Consider the following 20,561-nt stretch of genomic DNA (forward strand, 5'->3'; position numbering starts at 1 on the left):
TTCACAAAAATACCAGAAGAAAGTCGAAAACGTGGATTTAGTGTTTTCCATCACAATAAACTGGAAAATTCTTACAGAGATGGGAATACCAGACTACCTTACCAGCCTCCTGAGAAACCTGTATGCAGGTCAAGAAGCAACAGTTGGAATCAGACATGGAACAATAGACTGGTTCCAGATTGGGAAAGGAGTACGTCAAGGCTGTATGTTGTCACCTTGCTTATTTAATTTATATGCAGAGTACAGCATGTGAAATGCCAGGCTGGATGAGGCACAAGCTGGAATCAAGATTGCCCAGAGAAATATCAATAGCCTCAGATATGCAGATGACACCACCCTTATGGCAGAAAGTGAAGAAGAACTACAGAGCCTCTTGATGAAGGTGAAAGAGGAGAGTGAAAAAGCTGGCTTAAAGCTCAACATTCAAAAAACTAAGATCATGGAATCCAGTCCCATCACTTCATGGCAAACAGATAGGGAAAAAAATGGAAGCAGTGACAGACTTTATTTTCTTGGGCTCCATGAAAATATGCATCATCACTGCAGATGGTGACTGTACCCATGAAATTAAAATATGCTTGTTCCTTGGAAGAAAAGCTATGACCAATCTATACAACATATTAAGAAGCAGAGATATTACTTTGCCAACAAAGGTTTTTTCAGTAGTCAAGTATGGATGTGAGAATTGGACCATAAAGAAGGCTGAGCGCCGAGGACCTGAGGCTTTCGAACCCTGGTGTTTGAGAAGATTCTTGAGAGTCCCTTGGACTGCAAGGAGATCCAACCAGTCCATCCTAAAGGAAATCAGTCCTGGGTGTTCATTGGAAGGACTGATGTTGAAGCTGAAACTCCAATATTTTGGCCACTTGCTGCGAAGAGCTGACTCATTTGAAAAGACCCTGATGCTGGGAAAGATTGAAGGTGGGAGGAGAAGGGATGACAGAGGATGAGATGGTTGGATGGCATCACCGACTCAATGGACATGAGTGTGAGCAGGCTCTGGGAGTTGGTGAAGGACACAGAAGCCTGGTGTTGCAGAGTCAGGCACGACTGAGCAACTGAACAGCAACAATGCACTCTCTGAAGGAAGCTTTGTCTCTCCAGGCTCTAATGGGAGAGGCCCTGTTAGGCTGAGCACACTCTCCAGGTGTTCTCGATGACTTGTCAGGTGGGCAGTTAGATTCCTCTCAGTGATAAAAACAATTAAGACTCAGTCATCTCAATCAACTGGAACTCAAAGTATTTAGGAGGCCCACTGTTATCAGTTCATACTGCTCTGGGGCTTAAGAAATTTCTTAAGACCAGATCTTTACACTCAAGGTGCTTATATTCTTGGTGATACCTGTATACAGAGCAATACATAATTAAGTGCTAAACTGAGTAAATACTGCAGAAATTTAGAGAAAGACCAGCTGGAAAGGTCCCAGAATGTTCACTGGAGTTGGCCAGGACTTGAAGAGCAAGAAATGGAGACAGGAGACAGCAGGAGCGATGGCTTGGTTTAGCCAGGAGGGCATGGCCCACCCATTAAAAACAAACATCTTCCTCACAGTACATTTTAGCCGGACTCATGCAGCAAGAGCCAAGTCATTGGAAAAGACTCGGATACTGCGAAAGATTGAGGGTAGGAGGAGAAGCAGACACAGAGGATGAGATGGTTGGATGGCATCACCAACTCAACTGACATGAGTTTGAGCAAATTCCCCGAGAAAGTCAAGGACAGAGATCCTGGCAAGCTGCAGTCCATGGGGTCACAAAGAGTCGGACACCACTTAGCCACTGAATCAGCATCAACAACATGCAATGCGTTTGCTGTGCATGCTTATCTTGAGAATGCCAGCATATCAAGGCACTCCGTCAGTCCAGGGCTTCTTAGGAGCAATGATAAAGGATCAGGACAGAGATCCATTACTCCAGTGGAGGAAGAGGAGATAACCAGAACCCAGAGAAAGGAAGAGATGGACCTGCTACAAAGGCAGAAGGGTCAAGCCTACCAGAGGTCCTGGGGTCAGACATACAGGGGGAGAAGCCCAGCCCCCAGTAAAGCAGAGGATTAGTAATATTCAAGCATTTTCTGGAAATTAATTTCAAGTTCCTCAAAAGCATTTTAAAATGGATTTCAAAAGCCAGGTTATCTTTGGGATGTCTAATGAGAGCTAGACTCACTCAGAGACCAACACCTAGGGCTGTCCAAACCCCGAAGGACAAAAACCTTCCTTCCACCCAGTCCAGGAACAGAAATCTATAGGATGAAACTAACAACAGCATCTAAGAAGCAAGAAAGCTCCACAGCTGCTGGAAGTTTAAGCCATTCCATGGCCATCCTGGGGTGTGCACACCCAGAGTGAAGACCTGGGTGAAGCTTGGAGCCAAACCCTATGGCTGTCTTCACTCCAATGCCTTCTCCTGCTAAGGGCCAGAGAAAGTGGGCTCTTTACCTTTAGAAAGCATCACTACGAACAAAGCTAGTGGAGGTGATGGAATTCCAGTTGAGCTATTCCAAACCCTGAAAGATGATGCTGTGAAAGTGCTGCACTCAATATGCCAGCAAATTTGGAAAACTCAGCAGTGGCCACAGGACTGGAAAAGGTCAGTTTTCATTCCAATCCCAAAGAAAGGCAATGCCAAAGAATGCTCAAACTCCATACAATTGCACTCATCTCACACACTAGTAAAGTAATGCTCAAAATTCTCCAAGCCAGGCTTCAGCAATATGTGAACCGTGAACTTCCAGATGTTCAAGCTGGTTTTAGAAAAGGCAGAGGAACCAGAGATCAAATTGCCAACATCCGCTGGATCATGGAAAAAGCAAGAGAGTTCCAGAAAAATATCTATTTCTGCTTTATTGACTATGCCAAAGCCTTTGACTGTGTGGATCACAATAAACTGTGGAAAATTCTTCAAGAGATGGGAATACCAGACCACCTGACCTGCCTCTTGAGAAATGTGTATGCAGGTCAGGAAGCAACAGTTAGAACTGGACATGGAACAACAGACTGGTTCCAAATAGGAAAAGGAGTACATCAAGGCTGTATATTGTCACCCTGCTTATTTAACTTATATGCAGAGTGCATCATGAGAAACACTGGACTGGAAGAAACACAAGCTGGAATCAAGATTGCTGGGAGAAATATCAATAACCTCAGATATGCAGATGACACCACCCTTATGGCAGAAAGTGAAGAGGAACTAAAAAGCCTCTTGATGAAAGTGAAAGTGGAGAGTGAAAAAGTTGGCTTAAAGCTCAACATTCAGAAAACGAAGATCATGGCATCCGGTCCCATCACTTCATGGGAAATAGATGGGGAAACAGTGGAAACAGTGTCAGACTTTCTTTTTCTGGGCTCCAAAATCACTGCAGATGGTGACCGCAGCCATGAAATTAAAAGACGCTTACTCCTTGGAAGGAAAGTTATGACCAACCTAGATAGCATATTAAAAGCAGAGACATTACTTTGCCAACAAAGGTCCGTCTATTCAAGGCTATGGTTTTTCCTGTGGTCATGTATGGATGTGAGAGTTGAGCTGTGAAGAAGGCTGAGTGCCGAAATTGATGCTTTTGAACTGTGGTGTTGGAGAAGACTCTTGAGAGTCCCTTGGACTGCAAGGAGATCCAACCAGTCCATTCTAAAGGAGATCGGCCCTGGGATTTCTTTGGAAGAAATGATGCTAAAGCTGAAACTCCAGTACTTTGGCCACCTCATGCGAAGAGTTGACTCATTGGAAAAGACTCTGATGCTGGGAGGGATTGGGGGCAAGAGGAGAAGGGGACGACAGAGGATGAGATGGCTGGATGGTATCACTGACTCTATGGACATAAGTCTGAGTGAACTCCGGGAGTTGGTGATGGACAGGGAGGCCTGGCATGCTGCTATTCATGGGGTCACAAAGAGTCAGACATGACTGAGCGACTGACTTGATCTGATCTGATCTGATTACCTTTAAGAAAGCACAACTACCCCTTTAGAGTGGACAAAGGAGTCAGTGGGCCAACGTGGGATGGTCCCCACTGCCACAAATGTCACAGAGCTCTTGGCACATTCAAGAAAGTAGGGGGAAAGTGTTAATCAGAGGGGAGAAACACTTAAATCAGGCACAGCCCTGGACACAGCAGCCATGTGGGCAGAAGGGAGAAGAGGCATCACAACTCCTGCGTGGTTGGAGCATCTGTCAGCTGTGTGACGACCCCTTCCAGAGGGACTGAGGGCAGAGAGACTGTCCACCACACATGTTTAACCAGAGAGATGGAAGCGGCAGGCGGGAGGGGGAGGTGGGGGCAGGAAAGCCCAGGTTAGTGTTAGCTGCTCAGTTGTGTCTCTTTGTGACCCTGTGGACTGTAGCCCACCAGGCTCCTCTGTAAAGGGACAGGCATGGAAATAATCATGTCCCATCTCTTATAAGAGACTTACTGCTTTAAGGAACCCCAGTCTGCTACCTCCAGCTCTGTCAGTGGGTACCGACTCCAATTCTTTGATTTTTTTTTTTTTTTTAAGGAGCAAACGATTCCCTTACACTTTTCCTCAAACCATCAACCACCTCAAATCCTCAATGGAAGGAAAGGGTTGGGACACTATTTAAACATCTGCCCAGCAAGTTTCCTCTTTCCCACTGATGACAAAGAAGCAACTTCAGCCCAGTGTCTAACAGAGCGCAGGGCTCAGTCGTTTCAGTCATGTCCAACTCTCTGCGACCCAATGGGCTGCAGCCTGCCAGACTCTGTCCATGGGATTCTCCAGGCAAGAATACTGGAGTGGGTTGGCATTTCCTTTTCCCAGTTTCTAAAAGAGTCACCTTCTAAATCCAGAATTAGGAATTCTACCCACACTGAATTCCTTTCAGTCTTCCTGGCAAGCCCCAGCCTTCTGACCAGAAGCTGGATAATCAGTTCAGTTCAGTACAGTTGCTTAGTCCTGTCCGAATCTTTGCAATCCCATGGACCACAGCACGTCAGGCCTCCCTGTCCATCACCAACTCCCAGAGTTTACTCAAACTCATGTCATTGAGTCCATAATGCCATCCAGCCATCTCATCCTCTGTCATCCCCTTCTCTTCCTGCCTTCAATCTTTTCCAGCATCAGGGTCTTTTCCAATGAGTCACTTCTTCACATCACGTGGCCAGAGTATTGGAGTTTCAGCTTCAACATCAGTCCTTCCAATGAATATTCAGGACTGATTTCCTTCAGGATGGACTGGTTGCATCCCCTTGCTGACCACGGGACTCTCAAGAGTCTTCTCCAACACCACAGTTCAAAAGTATCAATTTTTCGGTGCTCAGCTTTCTTTATAGTCCAACTCTCACATCCATACCTGACTACTGGAAAAACAATAGCCTTGACTAGACGGACCTTTGTTGGCAAAGTAATGTCTCTGCTTTTTAATATGCTGTCTAGGTTGGTCATAACTTTTCTTCCAAGGAGTAAGCGTCTTTTAATTTCATGGCTGCGGTCACCATTTGTGGTGATTTTGGAGCCCCCCAAAATAAAGTCTGTCACTGTTTCCAGTGTTTCCCCATCTATTTGCCATGAAGTGATGGGACAGGATGCCATGATCCTAATTTTCTGAGTGTTGAGGTTTAAGCCAACCTTTTCACTCTCCTCTTTCACTTGCATCAAGAGGCTCTTTAGTTCTTTTTCGCTTTCTGCCTGCCATAAGGGTTGTATCATCTGCATATATGAGGTTATTGATATTTCTCCTGGCAATCTTGATTCCAGTTTGTGCTTCATCCAGTCCAGCATTTCTCATGATATACTGTGTATATAAATTAAATAAGCAGGGTGGCAATATACAGCCTTGATGTACTCCTTTCCCAATTTGAAACCAGTCTGTTGTTCCATGTCCAGTTCTAACTGTTGTTTCTTGACCTGCATACAGATTTCTCAGGAGGCATGTAAGGTGGTCTGGTATTCCCATCTCTTTCAGAATTTTCCATAGTTTGTGGTGATCCACACAGTCAAAGGCTTTGGTGTAGTCAATAAAGCAGAAGTAGATGTTTTTCTGGAACTCTCTTGCTTTTTCAGTGATCCAACGGATGTTGGCAATTTGATCTCTGGTTCCTCTGCCTTTTCTAAATCTAGCTTGAACATCTGGAAGTTCACTGTTCACATACTGTTGAAGCCTAGCTTGGAGAATTTTGAACATTACTTTGCTAGTGTGTGAGATGAATGCAATTGTGCAGGAGTTTGAGCATTCTTTGGCATTGGAATGAAAACTGACCAACCAAGCTGGATAATCACCAGAGAATTAATCCCTTCTTTCTTTCTCCCTTGCCTGGCTTAGGAAGTCTGTGCCCTGCAGTAATGCAGTTCTGACTACAGCCCTGGGGCTTCCCTGGTGGCTCAGATGGTAAACAATCTGCTTATAATGCAGGAGACCACGATTCCATCTCTGGGTGTGACGATCCCCTGGAGAAGGGAATGGCAACCCACTCCAGTATTCTCGCCTGGAGATTCCCAGGGACAGAGGAGCCTGGTGGGCTCCGTCCCATGGGGCTGTGAAGAGTGGGACATGACTGAGCGACACTAACTAACCTGGGCTTTCCTGCTCTGCCCCCATCGGCTTCAGTTACCTCTGGTTAACCAGTCTCGTGGCCCATAATCCCTCTAGAAGCAGCTGTCACACACCTGACAGATGTGCCTCCTCCCTCCTCCTTGCCCCTGCGGCTGTTGCAGGCAGGGCTGTGCCTGGTTTAAGCGCTCACTCCTGACTAGCACTGCCCGATGGATCCCGTCCTGCCGGCCTGCCTGCAGTCCACACACTGAGGGGCTGCTGAAGCAGGCTGACTCTGAGAGATCCGATTCAGACATCCTCTAGGTCCTCATCCCGCCACTAGTATAAATCTGAAGTCCACGGCAGGACATACGGGATCCTCCATTCGGACTCCTGCCTGCCAGCCTCTATAGCCTCGTGCAGAGCTCTCTCAGCACCCCTGTCCTCTAGACGTGCTGCCTTCCACAGTTTCACACACCTGGAACCCCCTACTCAGCCCTCAAGTCTCAGTTCAAAGCCAACCAGGACTTCCCACATAGCCCCAGACACTCCTCTACTCACTGCGCTTCACCCAGAACCTCACAGTTTCACTGTAATCATCTTTGCGCACAGCTGTCCTTCCCCTCGATTATAAGCTCTCAGATTATCAACATTTGCTGAGATGATTCAGTGAATGGATGACAGACTTATCTGAAGGCAGAGACTTGGGGACACTGGTGTGTGGGTGACTGGTACGGTCATGGAGAAAAATAGATCACCTAGAAGGAACACAATGGACCTCATGACGAGAGGAGTAAGGTTAGTGAAGTGAAGTCGCTCAGTCGTGTCCGACTCTTTGCAACCCCATGGACTGTAAGCCTACCAGGCTCCTCTGTCCATGGGGTTTTCCAGGCAATAGCACTGGAGTGGATTGCCATTTCCTTCTCCAGGGGATCTTCTCGACCCAGGGATCGAACCCAGGTCTCCTGCATTGTAGACAGACGCTTTACCATCTGAGCCACCAGGAAAGTGTTAGAAACCAGCAAAGGAAAGATAAACCCTTAGAGAATGACAAACCTGTATCCCAGAGCCTAAGGGAGAGGAGCATCAAGACAGAACAGCTTATACTGAGCTTGTCCTATACAGTGTAAAATAATAGTTATTGCATTTTTATACTCAATTAAGGAAGTCTAGGTATAAACCTTACAAAGTTATGCAGATGGAAGCTAAACTGTAGATTCACAGCTGTGTTTCCATTAAGGTAAGTTTCGATCACATCTCAGTGTTGTTCCTAGGATTGGATTTTGTCAGCACAGGGCTTCCTTTACCATGTTGTTGGAAAAATCTGTTCTCCCTTTTACTAATTTTTCTACATGTCATTCCGTTTCAACTTGGAGCTACTCTTGTCACACCTAAGGTAGAAGATTTCTTCAGATTTGGTTTTCCAGACACACAGAGATGTAAATATACCCCAACTACAGGTTTTTACAGGACCAACATTAAGCCCTTGTACGTGAAAGAGACTGTACATAAAAGAGACTGGAAAGAATGATTAGATTTCTGACATTTAAATCCGTAAGTTAGGGTGCCTGGTATGATAACTGTCACTTGCCCCCCAGCAAATACAGAGCCTACAGAAACACTGCTGATGGGGTGGCAGTTTCTCAGTGGAGTCCCTATGAGCCCATGACATGACAGACAGCTCGCGCCCACCGGTCAGAGTTGGCCCAGCGACCTGGCATCACCTCAAGGCAGCACGGTCAACCTGACTCGCCCACAGACTCGCCCCGCGTTCACGTCTGCTGTGCTCCGTGTGTGTTCAGCAGAGCAGCTGTCTGTGAGGAGGACAGTGACAGGAAGCTCAGTCTGGCGCTCTGTGACGAACTAGAGGGGTGGAGTGGGGAGGGGAGGCTCAGGAGGGAGTGGATGTATTAATATGTATCATTATGGCTGATTTGCATTGTTGTAAGCAGAGACACAACACTGTAAAAATTAAATAACAAAATAAGCCACAAGGATATACTGTAAAATATGGGAACACAATCAAATTTTACAATAACTACAGATGAAGTACAACCTTTAAAAAAGTGTGAATCACTGTATTGTATACCTGTAATTTATATAATAGTGTACAACTATGCTGCTGCTGCTGCTAAGTCGCTTCAGTCATGTCCGACTCTTAGCGACCTCATGGACTGCAGCCCACCAGGCTCCTCCGTCCATGGGATTTTCCAGGCAAGAGTACTGGAGTGGGGTGCCATAATGTACAACTATACTTTAATAAAAAAAGAGGACAACGAACAGAAACAAAATAGTCAAAATGTGACCACTTTACTGCTTTACTGTCTCCGTTCTTCCTGTACTAATGAATTGTGAATGCAAGTTTTCTTAAGCTGTTTTTTAAAAATAGTTCTTTGGCTTCATTGGGTCTTAGCTGCAGCCCATGGCATCTTCCATCTTCTGTGCTGCACTTGGGATCTTTAGTTGGAGCATGTGGACTCTCAGCTGCGATGTGTGGAATCCAGTTTCCTGGACAAGAGAGTGAAGCTAAGGCCCTCCCATGTTGGGAGCAAGGAGTCTCAGCCATTGGACCACCATGGAAGTCCTGTCTTAAGCTGTGAATTTCACACATGCATACTAAGGCCATTTCAGATTAAAGAGGAGAACTGAGTTATACGACACGCTGGTTCCAGATTCCCCACTGCCACGGACCACGTCCGGTTACACACCCTTTGTTGAACTGCCCTGTGAATCCTGGGGTTCAGGAAGATAAAATGGCAGCAGTTTGTCTATCACAGGCTCCTGTTTAAAAGTCCTTAGGTGATTTCCCATTATTTATCAAGAGTATGATGAAATCCAAACTCCTCTGCCCCAGCTCCCGATCCCATCACATCAGACCTTTCCTCGTGTACGGTCAGATGACCTTTCTTGGGCTCCCTCCTAAGGCACCAAGTCACAAACCTAGTGACTTAGAACACACCCCTGTTATCTTTCGATTCTTCAGGTGAAAAGTTCCGTATGGTCAGGATGGGCTAAGCAAGGAACTGGCAGGGGGGTGGGGGAGGGACAGCCGTGTCCTCACCTTCACCAGCTTCCATAGGCTGTCCCACCCCCGCCTCCCTCCTCGTTCCCTGGCCGTTCCATCTTCAAGGGCAGCAATGGCCAGCGAGTCTTCCTCACACCCATCTGATACTGACTGGGCTTCCCTGGTGGCTCAGCAGTAAAGAAGCTGCCTGAAATACAGGAGATGTAGGAGACTCAGGTTCAGTCCCTGGGTTGGGAAGATCCCTGGAGAAGGGAATGGCAACCCACTCCAGTATTCTTGCCTGGGAAATCCCATGGACAGAAGAGCCTGGTGGGCTCCAGTATATAGTGAAGTCGCTCAGTCGTGTCTGACTCTTTGCAACCCCGTGGACTGTAGCCCAACAGGCTCCTCTGTCCATGGGATTCTCCAGGCAAGAATACTGGAGTGGGTTGCCATTTCCTTCTTCAGGGGATCTTCCCGACCCAGGGATTGAACCTGGGTCTTCTGCATTGCAGGCAGACGCTTTACCCTCTAAGCCACCAGGTCCATGGGGTCGCAAAAAAGTCGAACGTGACTGAGCATGCACACACACAGACACTCTGTTTCCCTCTTCCACTTGTAAGCACGCTTGTGATAACATGGGGCCCACTGGGTAACTCAGAACAATCTCTCCATCTCCAGACCCTCCATCTAATCACACCTGCAAAGTCCAGAAGTGGGCATCTTGGGCAGGGAGGGAGAGCATTGGCTTAACTACCATCATGGTGGTCTGTCTGTCTGGAGAGCCCACTTCCAGCCAGAAGACGCCTATCCAATTCCTCAGGCATTCCTATTATCACTATTATCATGAAGCCCCCTCCCCTCCACCCCAAGGGCCTCCTTCCTGCACATTTTCCGTTCCTGGTTCAGATGCCTCTTGGGCAGCACTTACCTTGTTATTTGTGCTCAAGCCTGTCTCTCTGACTAGATTGTGAATCACCATGTCTTACTCATTTTTGCAGCCTTAGGGGCTTGACTATAAAGATGGTGGGGAGGAAAAATGAATGTGATGTTTTAAAGAGTAAAGACCTCAGGCAGAGGCAAGACCAATAAACACACAGGGCTTCTGTGCTGAGTATAATTTAGAAACTAGTTCTGACAGCTCTTCACTGGTCCTTATCACATCATCAACGAAGCCCTTTAATCCTTTAACCATTCCAGGGAGGTTTTTCAGCAAACTTAAAATCAACCATTTGCATCTAAGGCTGTTTCTAACTTTATAATTTTATTTATTTATTTTTTGGCTGTGGTGGATCTTCATTGCTGCACAAGCTTTTCTCTAGTTGCAGCGAACAGGCTTCTCATTGCAGAGGTTTCTCATGTTGCAAAGCACAGGCTCTAGGGCACACGGGTTTCAGCACTTGTGCAGCACAGGCTCAGGTGCCGCACGGCACGTGTGATTCTCCCAGATCAGGGATCGAACGCGTGTCTCCTGCAAGGCACGTGTGATTCTCCCAGAACAGGGATGGAACTCGTGTCTCCTGCAAGGCACGTGTGATTCTCCCAGATCAGGGATCGAACTCCTGTCTCCTGCACTGGCAAGCAGATTCTTTACCAGTGAGCTACCAGGAAAGCCTTTCTCTAACTTTTCTGTGATTTGCCATAGATCACAAAGTTCTGTCAAATGTCCTCCTGGGCTTGACTAGCAAAGGGCGAGCCACACACCAAATGCTTGGTTAGATGCTGCATTGGGGAATTATTATCTGCACTATTTCTGCCCGAGGAGAAGGAAATGGCAACCCACTCCAGTATTCTTGCCTGAGAAATCCCATGGACAGAGGAGGAGCCTGGGGAACTACAGTCCACAGGGTCACAGAGTCGGACACAAGTTAGTGACCGGGCACATGCACTACTTCTGAATTCCAAGAAATGATTCTTGACCAAATCTGACTACTGTGTTGTGGGTTAAAAGCAACTTCGCCACAATAATTATTTGGTATTAGGAAGCAGCCTGAGAACACGAGTCCCACCATACCAGGTAAGCTTTACATGTATGTAGTATACACAGGAGATTTTGAACTGGATGCACTTCTACAGAAAGGGGAAGCACATTTTCTCAATATTTGACTTGGTTCTTTCTCAAACTTCTAAAATTTTCTACAAACACATTAAGAAAAATGTTTAGGAGCAATGAACACCACCAACCAAACTTTTTGACTAAAATGAAGAATTGCAGGTCTAATTTGCAGAAAGAGTTAGCATGTTGCTGTTCTTGTTGTCTGGACACTTGCAACCTGTTTTCCCATTCCATGCCATGAAACAAGTATTCAATGTCAACTTGCTATGGAGTCAAATGCTCTTGTTATTAAATCTCAGTCACCTACAGGCAGGGCACACAGCCCACATGGGGAAATGGTTTTGAGCATCTGGAATGAGAGCTGGCACCATTTCACCCACGAACAAACATTAAAAGCTATTCACAACCCAATGAAAAGCAAATGCACCTCAAAAGTCTATTAGAATCTATAAAGAGCACAAAGCAGATGTTTTGTAACATGCTTAATAAATAAAACAACTGTTTCCACTAAGTGGTGCTTTTGGACACCAGCTTGAGAATTAGAACTTTAGTTAGAGGTAGAACTATTCTCCACTGGAATAAGGATTGTTTTCCTTGCTCCCGAAATCCAGTAACCATAAGGGTGGTAATGGTGCCAAATGTTTCAAGAACCAGCAAAAACTGTGGTGGGACCTACAAACTGCATTTGTCATGAAAATTATAAGCCCAGTAGAACTACATTGTTCTAACTCCTTTCTGAAAACATTTTTCCCCCATCTTCCATTTCATCCTGAACTATTTTACTATGTTCAGCATAGTAGCAACTGAGAAAACATGTTTCATTTAGAAACAAAAGTGAGAAAACTTTATAAAAAAAACCCACTGTGCTTCTGCCACACGGTATTTCCAAGTTTTTATACATATAAAATACCGCACAATAAAGATGGCTACAGTAACCCAACTTCTGAAAAACAATGACAATTCAACCATAACAGATTATTTTCTACACTGTGAGCAGATAATGCACCTACAAACATTTTGTTTTTCCTTTTTGCTAGTTTTCTTTATAAATCTTGCAGGCTCAAGTTTTTCTCTTTTTTTGGACTGGAAGGCGGGTTAATGGTCGAGCTTAAAATAAATCGGCTTTGCAATTACTGTTTTTTAAGCCGATGAAGCACGTTTTCCCATTCCACGCCATGAAGCAATTCGATGTCAACTTGTTATGGAGTCAAATGCGACAAACTCCGGGAGCTCCAGCGGAGGCGGCGGCTCCCCAAGCGCATAGCTCCCCGCTTTCCTGCGGCACCACGATGCGCCGCCAGCACTCGGGGCCTGCGGGGCCCAGGACAGTGCACACCCCCCATCCCGGTCACTAAGGACCGGTGACCCGGGCGGCCGGAATCGGCGAAGGCCCCGCCGTGGCTTGACGTCCCCTTTCCTCCGAGACCTGCCGGCTCCTCGGCTGCGCGCGGTGCACACCGTGCTCCTCGCCATGGGAGGGCTACGACACGAGCCTGGGACGCGATGTCCCCACACCGCTGCTCTGGGATCCCGCAACATCTTGCGACCCTGGAGCCCACTGCGGGGACCCGGGCGCCTCCCAGAGCGCAGCCCCAGACCCAGCACCCCAAAGTTGGGCGGCCGCGACCGCGGCGACTCGGCCACCACGCGGTGCAGGGCTCCCCACCGCCCGCGCCCCGCCCGCCGGCGCCCAGCTAACCCGGCTAACCTGACGCCGCCTCGCCACTCCGGCGGCTGCCGTGCGCTCCTCGCCATGGCCAGCCCGGGATCCGCGCCGTGCCGACGCCCGCAGCCTCTCGGCGGCTGTCCCTGCCCCCGCGCCGGCTGATGTGCGGGCTGCGGAGCCTCCCGGAGCCCAGCCTCCCAGAGCAGAGCGGAGCGGAGCGGAGCGGAGCCGGGCGGCCGGGCGGAGCATGCCCAGTGCGCGCGCCGCGGCGCCGCCGGGTCTTCGCTGCAGCGCGGCGGGGCGGGGCGACCGGCGGGGCTGGGGGCGGTGGGCAGGCCCGCGGGGGAGGGACCAGGGCCGGGAGGTGGGGCGCGGCCCCTCGGTCCTAGCGGACCCGCTGCGAGACCCCGCGCCCGGCTGTCCCCGGCCAGCGCCGGCTCCGTGCGGCCTTGGCAGTCCCGGGGGAGTCCCGGGCTCCCGCCCTCAAGGCTGGGGACCCGCGACGCTGCACCGCTCCTGCACCTACCCTTGCAGGGACCCTGTGCGGCCGCGAGGAGCCGCAGGAGCGGGACGTCAACCGGCGGCTTCTGAGCCGGTGCTCGGGATTCTAGACCTCCTTCTAGACTACTTGTAGTTTCTAAGTTTTCTCTAGTGACCACTGCGGGGCTTTTTCAGTAAGAAAGACAGATTTTCCAAGGCTCCTGCAGAAGTTGAGCGGCCCGGCCTGGCTCTGCAAGCGAACCTCTTTGCAGACCCGCCGGACCCCGCGGTGTGGGTACCCGGACCAGGCTCCTTGTAGGGCCGCCCCCGCCGCCGCGGCCACGCCCAGACACGCCCACATCAGCTCCCGGGTCCCGCCCCCAGGGCTGCGGCGAAAACCCGGCGCAGCGGACTTCTCGCGGCGCCGCGGGGGCCGACGTTCGCCGGGATGGAGCCCCACGAGGGCAGGCTGACCCTGCTCGGCTCTCCCCACGCCGCTACCTCCCCGTCCCCTGTGAGCCTCGCGGGCGAGCGTCCCGACCCCCGCCACGGCCCGGCCGCAGAAGCGGGTCAGGACCCGACTGAGCATGCTCGCCCGCTCGCCGCCGCGTCTGGACGCAGCCGGGCCTCTAGATCCGGCCGCGCAGGGGTGGCGCAGGTGCGCGGTCCGGGCGCAGGTGCGCGGGAAGCGGCCGCGCCGGGCGTGGAGGGGGTCTGGCTCACGAGCGAGTGGACCTAGAAACCGTATTTTAACATTACTTTCATGACCTCAGGAACTTTCGGCTGGTTTTTTCTTTCAGGAAGCCTGAACCCTTCATTCCCGTCTCCAGGGTAGGAAGCATCTTTGACAACCACGCTAGGACACGATATTGTCACCTGGTTTTTCAAACATTAAGGCCTTGTCCTCACTCTCAGGTCATTTTGCAATATGATAGTCCTCTTTGTCTTCAGACAGGTCTTCCTTTGAGACTCCACACTCTCCAGGGCCCTGCAGGACTGCGCTCGGCCACCTTGGACGAACTTCAGGTGGACGTGGGAACTTCTTGGGTAACGGTTACCGAGGAGAGGACGGAAATGGAGAGCTTCCAGCGAGGAGAGTCTGCAGGCTGGAGAGGCATCAACTAAAGACCCCAGAGAGATGCCTTCAGGTCAGTGGGGTGAGGCCTGTTTCCCGTCTGGGGTGGGATGCGGGGAGCCGGGAGCGCTGGCCCACCGGGTTCTGCGCTATGGTGGGGTCCCCTATGTGGGGCGGCATCACTTTCCCCTCGTCTGGTCCCAGGGCAGCGCCAGCGTCCTAGGGGACACCACCTTTCGTGGAAGGTCACACAGGCAAAGAACTTCCTGGGAAGCTTACTTACTCTGGTACTTCTCAGAGCTCTACCTTGTGCTGGGGTCCCCGCCTCTCTCCCCCGTCATTGTCCCTGCCTCCTGAGCCCTGCTCTTGAGCTTGCCCAGGCTCCTTGGCAGTCCTCAGCGCGAAGAGTCTAGCCTGGGAGACGATGGGTGAGAATTTGCACCCGGCCTGTCCCCAGCAGAACTGGTGAGCTGTGGTTGCCCCTCACCCGCATGTCCTAGCTCGGTGACCGGTACCCTTCTTCTCAGCTGTACACCCTTACGGATGTTGTCCCGGAGTCCCTCATCCACTTTCCCCTGTTGTCTAGCTAGTTGCTGGCCCACTCACCTGTGGGTAGACGTCGCTGGGGGCAGACCCACCACCTGCCCCACCCTCTTCAGTCGTATGATCTTGGCCATCAACCAGAGTAACGACGTTCCAGAAGGACACTCCCTTAGTGATCTCTTCAATCCATCCTGTCTCCACACACTCTTCTTTCTAAGCAAATTGTATTTCAATGTCTGCTAAAAATTCTTACATGGATTCCCAGTGCCTTCAGGATAAAGTCCGAGTTTAAGCATGAACTGGCCCCCAGCTCCCTCTCTGAATTAGCATGTCCCCCATCCCAGTGACTTACCATGCAAAGTCGCACCTCTGTGTTCCTGTAGCTTTCCTGTGCCTCCTTTTGTCTTGCTCACCTCTTTGCTGACTTACTTCTTCAACTCCCAGCACAGGTTGGATGTTCTCTGACTTTCCCAGGGCTTCCTGGTGGGCACCTTGCCTGTTCCATATGCTTTGTCTCTGACACACCTGACCTTGATTTATTTTCCTTCATCTCCACTGAACCGAGGTAGCATGGCTGCACAAGCTCCTGTGGACACGCTCTGTCTTCATTAAGACTATGCTTAATTAGTGAATGATAGATTTATGCACCCCTATAAATTTCAACTTCATTAATTTAAAAAATTCTTTTCAAGATTGCACATTGTGTTTCGTTGCATTGAGCAGCTTCAGCTGCATGCAACAAATTCTGGTACAAATATTTTCTAATTTTCCTTGTTACAGCTTCTTGGTCTTCTATGTGCTCAGTTGTGTCTGACTGTTTGTGGCCCCATGGACTGTGGCCCACCAGGCTCCTCTGTCCATGGGATTTCCTAGGGAAGAATCCTGGAAAGGGTTGCTATTTCCTCCTCCAGGGGATCATCCCAACCCAGGGATAGGACCCGCATCTTCTGCATCTTCTGCATCTTCTGCATTGGCAGGCAGATTCTTTACCACTGTGACACCTGGGAAGCCCATGGCTTCTTAAATACACTCATCATTTAAAAGTGGACATTTAATTTCCAAATATATGGGGATTTTAAAGTATCTTTGATATTAATTTCTCATTTAAATGCTTTCTTCTCTGTAATCACCCTCTGTGTTTTTTCATTCTTCTAATTTTATTGAGGCTTTTGATGATTAAGTCAAAGATCTCTGCTTGTCACATTGCACTTGAAAACGTGTGAGTTATTTTCAAGTATCTTTTGACATTGATTTCTAACATAACTCCACAGTGATAGAACAGATTCTGTATGATTTCAATACCTTTAGCCCATGAAATTTTTGCACCTGGTTTTACGTCCCTGGATATGTTCCAGTGTGTCCTAGTTTACAGTCTATGGGAACTTGAATAGAATTTGTATTATACTGTTTTGTGAAAATTGTATAAATCTTAATTATATTGAATTGGTTCATGGTACTTTTCAGGTCTACTGTATCCTTCTACTTTTCTATATTTTCATTCTGTTAATTTTTGAGATTTTTATATTGAAACTCCAACTAAAAATCTTATCTACTTAAAAATAATTGTAATATATAGTGGAACTATATGTAACTTTGTTCTGTGTTTTCTGAGCCTCCCAGAAATGTGTTGTCATACCTTCATAATTTTAAAAAATGACAGTAAAAAAAATAATGCTGCAAAAAATATCCTTTCTGAGAATTGTAAGGAAAAATACTAGAATAAAGTTACATCATATGCAATTTGCTGAATGGCTGTGCTCCTCCGAGTGATATAAGTGAGACCTCAGATCTGACCTCTGGCCCAGTGGATTTTCTTCAGCTTCAGAGGTCAGGGCGTGTTTGCCCAGCCAGTCTCAGGCCCTTGTTTATCAGTCTGTGGCTGCAGAGTTCCGCATGGTATTGCTCATTAATCCGCAAACTCCTGTGTCCTCTCTGCTTGTTTCCTTCTACAGCGTAGTCATAGCCTCTAATTATGGGTTACTCTTAGAATAGATTGTGTTTGTTTTTTTCCTGTTGAGAATGTGGCACCAGGGAGGGCAGATTAACTGTTTAGAAGGAATGTACTTTTTGCGTCTCTCCTGGATCTCGTTGCTTGCCTGGCAGGACCAGCGCTTGGAGCTGACTGTGGCGGGACTGGCCCCCTGCTTCAGATTAGCTGGGGCTGGTTGGCACGCCCAGACCTCCTGGGCAGAGTGGACCGGAGCCGGCAAGTCCAACAGGCTGTCCGGGTGACACCTGGGTTCATTTGAGAAACATGGTTGTATGTCAAATGGGTAAAAGAAAAACATTGACTAGTCCAGAACTTCAAGGTGCCCCTGTCGTGGTTTTCTCGGATAGAGAGCTGCATGTGGGCGGGAAGCGTGTCAGGTCAGCTGTCTCAGAAGTGTTACCCGTGTGTGTGCTTGTTGATCAGCCAGCGCTTGTGTTGGGGAGTCTGGGGGTCCTCACCAGCACAAGATAAGGCAGCTGCTTGCTCCTCTGTGTGCTTTACTTGGTGGCTGTTAGGTCACGTGTGAGTCCCCAGCACTCGGGTCCTCAGGGCAGCCCCCCTTGAAGGGGGTTGGGGGCTGTGGATGGTCTGACCTGACCCCTTCCCGGAAGAGTCTGGGAGGTGCAGCTTGACTCTCGTTAGGCAGTGTCCTTGTTCCTGGGAGCCTGAACAGGCATGGGGCGGGTGGGGGAAGCCTGAGTCAGTGTTAGGAAGCATTCCCTTCCTTGTTCTGGATGTAGACGGAGCACTAATGCTGGTCCTCTGAGGGGTGTGTGCACGTGTGTGGTCAGACCAGTCAGCCGAACACTGGCTGAGCAAAGGGCTGCCTGTGGCTCACGCAGGACTGGTGACCCAGCTGGGGCTCACACCCTCTCCGACTGCCTTCTGAGGCCATGGCAAAGCCCTGGTCACCTTCCAGCAGAGCCTGCTGCCCCCCGGATTTCATTCCAGATTGTGACTCAGATTAGGGACATGGTTTATGGCCAGAAGAGGGATGAATCCAGGAGTCACCTCCGTGTGCAGGGCCTTCCCCAGAGGAGAGGTGTTGGTGCAGGAAGGTCGGGGGAGGGCATCTCTCTGCAGAGAGCCTGCATGGGAGGTAGGTGGGGGTGGAGGCTTTCTAAAACAAGACTTCAGAGCTGTGTTTCCTGTGGATTCTGAGAAGTGATCTCTTGTGTGTAGCCTTTGTTCTGGTCTTTGAGTTTACAGTCACCTCTGGAAGGAGGAAGGGAAGACATCCCCTTCCCCACCATGGGTCAAAGTTGAGTGACCCGTGTAATGAAACTGACAACCATGTCACTGATCAGCAAGTGAGAAACAGAGACGCAGAGAGGTGCCCCAGGAACTCCAGTCGGGAGACCCTGCGCCCACGTCGAGTGCCGCTCTGCCCTGGACTTTGCCCAGAGGGGCACCTGCAGCCTGCAAACCTGGGTGGGAGGAACCGTGGACCCCGCACCTGAGAACTCCAAGGGGAAGCGAGAGAGTCAAGGTGTGGTTTTTGTGCCGGTGATTCCACGCTTCACTCATTTTTCAGCAATTCTATGCTAGAACTATGAAGGAAGGGGCTTCCCAGGTGGTGCTAGTGGTAAAGAACTCCCCTGCCCACGCGGGAGACATCAGTTCAGTTCAGTTCAGTCGCTCAGTTGTGTCCGACTCTTTGCGACCCCATGAATCGCAGCACACCACGCCTCCCTGTCCATCACTAACTCCCAGAGTTCACTCAGACTCACGTCCATTGAGTCAGTGATGCCATCCAGCCATCTCATCCTCTGTCGTCCCCTTCTCCTCCTGACCCCAATCCCTCACAGCATCAGAGTCTTTTCCAATGAGTCAACTCTTCGCATGAGGTGGCCAAAGTACTGGAGTTTCAGCTTTAGCATCATTCCTTCCAAAGAAATCCCAGGGCTGATCTCCTTCAGAATGGACTGGTTGGATCTCCTTGCAGTCCAAGGGACTCTCAAGAGTCTTCTCCAAGACCACAGTTCAAAAGCATCAATTCTTCGGCACTCAGCCTTCTTCACAGTCTAACTCTCACATCCATACATGACCACTGGAAAAACCATAGCCTTGACTAGATGGACCTTGGTTGGCAGAGTAATGTCTCTGCTTTTGAATATGCTATCTAGGTTGGTCATAACTTTCCTTCCAAGGAGTAAGCGTCTTTTAATTTCATGGCTGCAATCACCATCGGCACTGATTTTGGAGCCCAAAAAAATAAAGTCTGACACTGTTTCCACTGTTTCCCCATCTATTTCCCATGAAGTGATGGGACCAGATGCCATGATCTTCGTTTTCTGAACGTTGAGCTTTTAAGCCAACCTTTTCACTCTCCTCTTTCACTTTCATCAAGATGCTTTTTAGTTCCTCTTCACTTTCTGCCATAGGGTGGTGTCATCTGCATATCTGAGGTTATTGATATTTCTCCCGGCAATCTTGATTCCAGCTTGTGTTTCTTCCAGTCCAGCGTTTCTCATGATGTACTCTGCATATAAATTAAATAAGCAGGGTGACAATATACAGCCTTGATATAATCCTTTTCCTATTTGGAAGCAGTCTGTTGTTCCATGTCCAGTTCTAACTGTTGCTTCCTGACCTGCATACACATTTCTCAAGAGGCAGGTCAGGTGGTCTGGTATTCCCATCTCTTGAAGAATTTTCCACAGTTTATTGTGATCCACACAGTCAAAGGTTTTGGCATAGTCAATAAAGCAGAAATAGATGTTTTTCTGGAACTCTCTTGCTTTTTCCATGATCCAGCGCATGTTGGCAATGTGATCTCTGGTTCCTCTGCCTTTTCTAAAACCAGCTTGAACATCAGGAAGTTCACGGTTCACGTATTGCTGAAGCCTGGCTTGGAGAATTTTGAGCATTACTTTAGTAGCGTGTGAGACACATGACCATGAGCTTTTAAGCCAACTTTTTCACTCTCCTCTTTCACTTTCATCAAGATGCTTGATGAGGAATTGGGGGCAGGAGGAGAAGGGGATGACAGAGGATGAGATGGCTGGTTGACATCACTGACTCGATGGGCGTGAGTCTGAGTGAACTCTGGGAGTTGGTGATGGACAGGGAGGCCTGGCGTGCTGCGATTCATGGGGTCGCAAAGAGTCGGACATGATTGAGTGACTGAACTGAACTGAACTTGAGCATTCTTTGTCATTGCCTTTCTTTGGGATTGGAATGAAAACTGACCTTTTCCAGTCCTGTGGCCACTGCTGAGTTTTCCAAATTTGCTGGCATATTGAATGCAGCACTTTCACA

At 48.9% G+C, this 20,561-nt stretch overlaps 2 protein-coding genes across 15 annotated transcripts in view; one reads left to right on the forward strand and one right to left on the reverse strand.

Moving 5' to 3' along the window:
• MFAP3L (microfibril associated protein 3 like) overlaps positions 1 to 13,871 on the reverse strand; it is a 50,246-nt gene extending 36,375 nt beyond the window's left edge. The window contains exon 1 of one of the 2 annotated variants that reach the window (XM_045164983.1): positions 13,739 to 13,871. The gene's annotated coding sequence lies outside the window, so the exon portion shown is untranslated. Of the gene's footprint in view, positions 1 to 13,254; positions 13,485 to 13,738 lie in introns of those variants that run through there. The other variant, XM_045164982.1, reaches the window with a different exon arrangement.
• A 140-nt stretch (positions 13,872 to 14,011) lies between these two features.
• Positions 14,012 to 20,561, forward strand: part of LOC123332738 — a 136,217-nt gene continuing 129,667 nt past the window's right edge. For 2 of the 13 annotated variants that reach the window (XM_045164991.1, XM_045164990.1), the window contains exons 1-2: positions 14,012 to 14,369; positions 14,644 to 14,840. In XM_045164991.1, coding sequence (XP_045020926.1) covers positions 14,141 to 14,369; positions 14,644 to 14,840 — 426 coding nt within the window. In that variant the 5' untranslated portion in view covers positions 14,012 to 14,140. The other 11 variants (XM_045164986.1, XM_045164985.1, XM_045164988.1 and 8 more) reach the window with 10 other exon arrangements.

This window comes from Bubalus bubalis, chromosome 3 (genome assembly GCF_019923935.1).
Source record: "Bubalus bubalis isolate 160015118507 breed Murrah chromosome 3, NDDB_SH_1, whole genome shotgun sequence".
NCBI classification, from domain to species: Eukaryota; Metazoa; Chordata; class Mammalia; order Artiodactyla; family Bovidae; genus Bubalus; species Bubalus bubalis.